The sequence below is a fragment of the Sinocyclocheilus anshuiensis genome, unplaced genomic scaffold (genome assembly GCF_001515605.1).
Source record: "Sinocyclocheilus anshuiensis isolate Anshui unplaced genomic scaffold, SAMN03320099.WGS_v1.1 scaffold997, whole genome shotgun sequence".
In the NCBI taxonomy this organism is placed as follows: domain Eukaryota; kingdom Metazoa; phylum Chordata; class Actinopteri; order Cypriniformes; family Cyprinidae; genus Sinocyclocheilus; species Sinocyclocheilus anshuiensis.
Genome location: NW_015555715.1, coordinates 153202 through 161467, shown reverse-complemented (window position 1 = coordinate 161467; position 8266 = coordinate 153202). Strand labels below are relative to the sequence as shown.

Genomic DNA, 8266 nt, shown 5'->3' with positions numbered 1-8266 from the left:
TGTACAACAACACAAATCCAAGAGTATTTTAAGGCTAAAGACTGACACAATTCAATATTCCCAAGACTCATAATCACATGTATGCAACACATGTATGCAATGAAATTACATTTTCATTACTTATTGGCAGATATTTGAGCGCAGACTTCCAAAATGTGCTGTGTTCATGGGTTTAGTCATTTAATCCATGATATGAACTAAAACAGTAAGTAGCAGGGCCACATTAACCCAAGGGATCACATGGGCTGCAGCCAAACGCTCAACCTCAAGGGGGCCCTGTGAACAAGAGATAGCATATTAATTAAATGAGGATTTTGACTTGTGTAGTTTTATATCTGTTATCCACAAATTGCAAAGTGGCTGCATAGCGCCAAAGTGCTTTTCCCAATGTTGACTCTGCACTTACAAATAATCACTGACTCTGACTCACAAAGCCATCAGAGGGAGATAATTTTTGAAGTTGGGGTCACATAAATGCACATTTACAGGCTGAAAATGGTGGGCCTGTGTGCTTATTTAGCATCATACTATTCTAAATGCCTGGCTCATGAATATTAAGAACTTTACATGCTTAAAGGAATAATTCATCCGAAAATGAAAATTATATCTTTTTTTTTTCACCCTCATGCTGTTCCAAACCGGACTTTCTTCTGCAGAACACAAAATAATTAATTTTTAAGAATGTTGGTAACCAAAACCAATATTACCTTTGACTTCCATTGTATGGGCAAAAATAACTGAGGCATTTCTCAAAATATATATTTTTTAAGTTCCACAGAGGAAAGAGAATCATGCAGGTTTGGAACAACAAGATGGTAAGTGAATGATTACAGAATTTTCATTTTTTGGTAAACGATCCCTTTAAAGAAAGGTACTAAACATTATATTCGTAATTATTATTCATGAGCTAAGTTTTCACCAAAGTAGGATCTAAAATGTTGCATTTACATGGCATTGACAATTAGTATGCAAATTGTCAAAACAAACTGAAAAATATTAAAAGTAATTAACACAATATTATGTAACCAAATGTACTTTGTTGGAACCTGTGAGTACTGTTTGATTCAGTGTATGCACTGAAAGCAATGTTAAGTCACTTTGGATAAAAGTGTCTTCCAAATGAATGAGTAGTTCACATAAAAATGAACTTTACTACGTCCTAGGCTCCATTAAACTTTTTGTTATATTCCTCAGTTCATCTACAGACTGGACAAGCTTATAGCCTAGCAGAGCAAGAGTTCTGTTACAAAGAGATTGAACTGTCTTAACAATGTCAAAGTTCAGATGTACTCTCCAGCTCTGAGCTGTGGCTTTAGAGTCTCTTGTAGTGGAGTACTTATAGTTCCACTCTGAAGAAGATGGGACAGTGCCATTGGTGTTATGAGCAATCCATGTGAGCACTCTTTGATGCAGGTCCAGCCCCAGAAATCTGTATATCTCCTTGGACTTTTCCTCAGGATTCAAGGCCAAGTCTTCATAGCGTACCAAAAGATACCTCCCCCTCAGCCATGAGGGTTTCTGCAGGCTGGTCTCCACAGAATACTCAATATCTCTGCATGTTCTCGTTATCTGCGTCAGGTCCACGTACCGTGGTTGGCGGCCAGTGGCATTCCAGATCTTCCAGGCCCTGAATTTACCGGCAAAAGCAGTCATGCGGGAGGTGAGAATGGCTCGGGGGTCTCTCACCAAATGGACAATTCTCAAATCTAAACGGGGGTCTTCTGAAAGCGTACGTAGGTCGCCTATCTCTGGGATACGAACTGTTTTTATGGCCACGTGACTTCGTGCTTGGCAAGCCTGAGAGGCTAGTGTGAGGTTCAAGGCCTGGCACTTTTTTGGGCACCAGACTTCATCTAGTTGGCCTGCTAGAATCTCCTCGCCACCTTCCTGGCAGACAGGCGGCGTGCACAGGGCGTGACTGGAGCTGCGGCGGAAAAAGGCCCCGGTCATGTGATCCTGTGGTTCGGGCCGAATGTAGCTCTCCAGGAAGCTGAAGTCACAGTTGTAGAGATTGAGTAGGAGGTCTCGGTAGGCTCCCAGAAGAGCTCTGCCATCCAAAGCCCTTTGTAGACGGCTACTAGAATTGGTGAAGGCCTGTTGCACGTGGAAAAGAGGCTCAAAAACATAAAATATGCCAGGGTGTTGATTGAAAAGTTGTCCAGTAAATGAGGAGCCACTGCGGGTTTGTGCAAACAGAAGAATGTGCTTTCGAGCGGCGGCAGCACTAGTCTCATCAGGGACTTGGCTGTCATCGCAGAGAGATTTCCATCTCTGCTCTGGGGAAGAGAAGAAGAGAAAGTGAGATAATATGGTGCTCTGAATCCTCAGAGGACATTATAAGGCCACAAAAGACCCAATTAGTTCAGCTTCATCTTTAATCAATCATTTATTTGGGTAAGAAAATACCTGGAGCTTTAATTTAGGGAAAAGCACAGGATAATCTTAACAAAAACATATTAAAGTCCAGTGCAATTCAAAAACCTATTCTGCCCACATAGAGGAAACATACAGCAGTAATAATGTTGTTTTGAAGACTTGGATTGCCTCCTTCTGTGGTGGTAATCATTTCACCATTTTGAAGCAATATTTGAAAAAAATGTATAAAATTGAAATATGAACAACGGCATTTCTCCACATACGAAAAAGATTATGCGACTTTTGCTCAAAATGAACAATTACTATATATAGCAGGAGGGTGGGAGAGACTGATAACGCTTGTAATTACGGCTGATGAGAGACTGATTGTGCGTGGCACATTAGGTTGTGTGAGTCGACGCTTGCTGGAAGTGCAAACAGCTGGTCTGTGAGGACATATTATGGCAGATTAATGATGAGATAATTGTAGAATTAATTATTGATATTCCATCTCTCGCTCCTTACAGCGGATGAGGGGGGAATTTCCAGGTTGCATTTCTAACAGTTCTCTGCTAATTTCTTTCCTTACAAACTTACTCATTACAGAAGTGATGACCTGAGAGAGATAAGCCTATAGAGAGAATGTAATTTGAATCCTTTAGAATGATCTTGTCAAACCAGCTAAAGCTATGTCCATAATCAAACATGAATTATAACTGAATTTAAGTCTCTATGCAAACTATAATTTAATGGAGGGCTTAAACTGTGTCTAAAAATGCATTCTGGCATTTTGCAGATGAAATTGAGTACACATGAATAGATGGGTCATTGCTGTTATGCAGTTTTTAAGTTCTGTAACTTTATGTCTGTATTGAAGTATTTCTACAAAAGGTTTTTGAGATACATGATCTGGTCAAGCTCAGATACTTCATTTTGTTAATTCTATTTACACAATGGAAAGAAAATAAAAAGACTGTTTTTGTGTTAGAAGTAATTTAATTCGATTTTTTATCGCTGCTCTGTTTATTTTATCCAATATATTTCAGCATTAAATGAAAATTCACCCTATGTTTTTGAATGCATGTTATTGATCTCATTGTGAAAATGTCATAACTCAATCTTCGAATGAAACAACATACCTCTTTTGCAAAGATCTGTCATTTTATCTGTTTCATTCCAGCTTTAATAAATATATTGTATTATGGGAACATGAAACTGTACGGCATAATAAAAATGACCCAGACACAGATAGAGGAAAACCTTGTTTATTTGTTAATCAGAATAAATGTAAATACAATCCATCAGTGGGTTATTGTAAACCTGATACAATTTGAAAAAAAAAAAACACATTTCCACTTCCAAATTTCATTTTCATTTCTTCCTGTGACCGCACTGACCTGCAGAATGCTCATACAATTTTAAATGTCATTGTGAAAATCTAATGCTTTGTGTTACAGGACAGTGACTCACCTTTACCCTGGCGTCCTTGGCAGTGGGCGGAGTCTTGGCATGGGCCACTGAAGGAGTCATGGAGGGAACGGATGGCAGTGTACTGCACCCCCAAAGACGTGCACACGAGCAGAAGTAGAGTCTTCCACGAGCACTCCATACTGCTCCGTCACCATCACATTCTTCACTCTGTCAGGAAGGCAAGCATGGACACTTATTTACTAAAGCAACCTATGTAGCATAAAGGAAGGATTGCACTTTTCTTTGTCAGTTAGAATGTTTTTTTTTTAGACTTTAAAACATTTAAACAAGATAAAGTGCCAGATTGTAAAAAGTGTGTCTGCTTTGCATTTGAGAGATGATTACACAGTGTTTATGGAGTTTCATTACAAATAGACAGATGTGAGATGCATTATCACTGTAGGAGCTAAAGTAAGGAGTTGGGACTGTAGTACATATTTTTCACATTTGATCATTCTTACAATCACAGAATAGGCTACTTGGTCCTATTACCATATTACTTCCATATTTAAATAATTGCAAAACCGTAACCTAAACCACAGTAACAAGGTGGTCATTTCTGTCACCTGGACTCAGATCAGTCCATTCGCTGGCCAAATATCTAATGCATGCAGCTCTCTAATCTGTCAAGCTCTAATCTGATTTATTAGTCCACCATGGAATACATTTGTGTTTACAAGGTACCAAGCTGATACAACAAGCACCTCTGATGATGAAAAATTCTAATAGTTTACCAAAGTTTGCCTATTATTCCTATTATTCATGTAAACTGACTATAATAGTATCTCACTGGTACTATAATAACAATGTTCCTGTTTATGCAAGCAGTTCTTGGCCAGAATAAGCTGTGATGTGGACCAGCCCTTTTGCCATTTTGTCAAAGATCTGGCTACGCAAGACTAATGAATTGGAAGCATTCATCTCTTTCCATTTGCATGTGCTTTAAAACGGTAATGTGAATTCATCTACTTTTGAATGCCCAGAATTCAGCTCAAAACGTATGGCATCTCAGTATTAGTCACAGATGACAACCCAAGCTAGTTGGCCTTTCCTCAGCTAAAAAACATTTCAAATGGCCCGAACCTGCTCCAAAATCAATATGTTGCTGCAGTTTTTAGTTCACACTGTTTGAGGTGTTGCTATTAGACATGCAATATCTGCAACAAATTCTCTGCCTCACAGTCTCATTTCTCTTCAAATTATGAAAATTACCATCTTAAATAATGCAGTGCCTATTTTAGCTGTGATGTACTGTATGTTGCCACATGTTTCTCTTGAGCAAGTCCTTAAAGATCCATTTCATCAAGGTGGCACAAAATTGGCAGTGATGGCCTCCAAGTACAATTTTCTCTCTCTGTTAGTCCCTGAATGAATATGGTCTATGGTATCAGTGATTTGTAAGACAAAATGTAAGAAGCAGAAATGCCATATAATCTCTTCTGCAGCTAATATAAATGAACATGTCAGAAAAATGTAGCATGGCAATTTTGGATGTTGTCAGAATTTCAAACACATTGTTAGAGCATAAATTTACAGATATGGCAATCAAGCACTCAACAAATTCCTTATCAATGAACAGCCATGTTGCTTGCCTTGAACTTTTCCTTGAACTTTGCATGAAAAAGCTCTTGCTGCCCTGCTAATTTAGCATTCAATGAGGTGGTTTCCCTGTGCTTTTTATTAGCTCCTGAGAGGGACTAGTCACCACTGCAGCTCTGTTAGGAGTTTTATACAGCAAATGGCATAAGAGAGCTGTTACTAAAACAGTCAAGCACTATCAGGATTGATCAGATTGTTTTGTGTCTGTGACAATCAATATATTGAAATCGCTCAACTTATATCTGCATGTGACCAGCTGGTTGTATTTTTGTGAACCTCTGGTTATGTCAGCTCTCCTGTTTTGTATAAATAACTACACTTTCATTTCCGAGAAAGAGACCAAAAACACATTATGATGGCTCTTGAAATAAAAAAAAATGAATAAAATCTGACATATACTTTAGCATCTAGACTGCAGTAAAGATTGCCTTTCTCTTTTCAATCACTCCAATCTTGAAATCCTCATTGGCTGTAGCTCTTTTCAAACCATTTACAGGATTTTCAGGGTTGTCTCTTACAATAAAATCTCTTATGATTCTGCTTTTTCATTCAACAAACTGATTACCACACTGGGAATAGGAAATGTAGGGGCAAAATTTATTTCCACCAGTGTGCACACTAAGAGCTACGATTAGCTTTCTCTGCCATTTGACAAAATCGCTCCAGCCACATCGACCAACACAATCAAGCACCAGTACTATGAGCCGTCAACTACTGGAAGAAAATTGATATCTATTTCTCTCTGTCACATTTCTCCTATGTAAATGTATGGGTATCTTGACCTTGCTGTGAATATATTAATCTGTTTTTAAAAACTCATTACAGCCATGTTAATGTCTCCAAAGATGACAAAAGGATTCAAATAGTTTCTCGTTTACCTCACCTAATGTCAAGAGTAGTTTGAGAATTCATTAACTATCTGAACAGTTATGCATACAACAATTCAAACTCATTGCAATGTAAAAATTAAGTTGAATTCTTGCCAAACCAAAAGTGTTGTCAAGGTCTCAATCTGCACTGGTACATCTAGCAGATATTTGACCACTCTGAACTGAATCACATGAATGAAAAGATTTTTTTTTTTTACTTTTGTTATTATAAATGGATTAATTAAGATGTCAATACAAGATTAGAAAAATATGCAGAATTCTATAATATAAGTTATTTATTATTACATGTCTAAACTCTCTCCATGTGTCTACATGCCTGCAGACACAGCAGGATGCTATTCAAGGTTAATGTCTGTCTATGGCCAATATAGCTACAGGCAAAACACTAATGTAAGTGACCAATCCATAATATCTAAAAAAACATAAATACAGCATCGCTCAATAAATAACCATCAAAATGTCTATAGTGCATTACCCCATAGCTTTCCTGCAGAATTTGCAAGAATAAAAACTGCTTAACAATGGTTTGCTGGTCTTAAGCTTGTTTTTGCTGGTTTAAGATTGTATTCAGTTGATTTGCTGGTCTCATTAAGATGGTCTCATAGCCTGGCCACGCTGGTCTCCAAGCCAAATCTAATGAAAAGCGCCTGAAACCCTTCTTAACCAATTAACTCAAAGACAAGCATGACCAGGTTTGGAGACCAGATAAGACCGGCAATGCAGTTTAGTCTGGTTTGAGATGTTTTTATAAATATTTTACCAGAGCATGCCTAATAGCTGGAACAAGGTGCAATATATGATATGTAGCCTAACCTATGTTTTACATCATGGTTTAAAAATGCATTGAATATTTTCTTTTTACACGGATAAATCGAACCATAACTCTTTCCACAATTAATTACACAAACAACTAATAAAACATTTTACAAGCATCTTACTGGTACATAAAAATTAGTTTACAAATCACTGTTTACATCTCTATCTTGTTTATAAGACTGAATCCAGCCACATCTGTCAAGAGCATCCCTTGTCAAACAGCCTCCGCTGACACAACTTCTTGCCCGAGCTTCGAGAGAAGCTGTATCAAATGCATTTGCAGCTTAGAAGTAGGTATGATCTGAACAGCTATTTTAAAAATCACACGGTACAAACACAACATTAATGAAAGTTACATGAGAACAGACACTGACAAGAGGACGATCCGCGCATCTCTTACCACTCACGACGTGCTGAAATATTCCCCAATAAAACAAGCATGGACTCGATCCAGTAAAGTTGCTATCCAGGTAGTCCTGCGGTTCTCGAGTCAGCCCACCTATATCAGCCAAACGACGCGTGTGCTGAGCGTCTGTATCAAGTGACAGATGGATAATGTTGGCTTTCTGTAAAAGCAGGGGGTGGGCATCGCGCATGGACAACCAGTGGGGTTTTCTCTTCCTCTGTCAATTGTTTGCCTGCGTTCTACCTTTAATCAGAGACTACTGCTGAAAACGGGCATCGGGGTAGACAAGAAGTTTCTAGTTGTTTGTATCTGACGCACAAACCAGTTGTTTCTTTCTTTCATTGAGTAGTTTAGACACTTATTCACAAAGTGTTTTTCAAAACATCGCTTGTAGATATGAGTTTATTAAAGGGATAGTTCATGCAGAAAACGAAAATGTTGGTATTCATGTCGTTTCAGACTTTCCTCTATGGAAAACATACAGTTTAATAAGTAGGCTATGTCAGTATTTTTCATGCAGCGACAATTAATGGTGATCCTCGCAACGGGATCTTAGTGCAGATGATTTACAGTTCTCCTAAAGTCATATGATACCTTTTTGTGATGAACAGCGACATTTGATTACATGCACACCAGGCGGTTATTGCAAGAACGCGGCTGAAACTGGTGTTCGCGTTTATGCACTCAGCAGCGTAATCTCCAACGGTGTGCGGTTTTGATCCCCCAAATT

The 8266-nt window shown here is 38.3% G+C and overlaps 1 protein-coding gene across 1 annotated transcript; it reads right to left on the bottom strand.

Annotated features, from left to right (window-relative positions):
• Positions 1 to 1152: 1152 nt before the first annotated feature.
• LOC107672215 (carbohydrate sulfotransferase 1-like) lies at positions 1153 to 7632 on the bottom strand. Its single transcript, XM_016465307.1, has 3 exons — positions 7531 to 7632; positions 3826 to 3993; positions 1153 to 2276 (listed from the first exon to the last, which is right to left on the bottom strand). Exons 2-3 carry the CDS (start codon positions 3962 to 3964, stop codon positions 1153 to 1155), a joined length of 1263 nt encoding a protein of 420 aa, XP_016320793.1. The 5' UTR covers positions 3965 to 3993; positions 7531 to 7632.
• Positions 7633 to 8266: the final 634 nt, after the last annotated feature.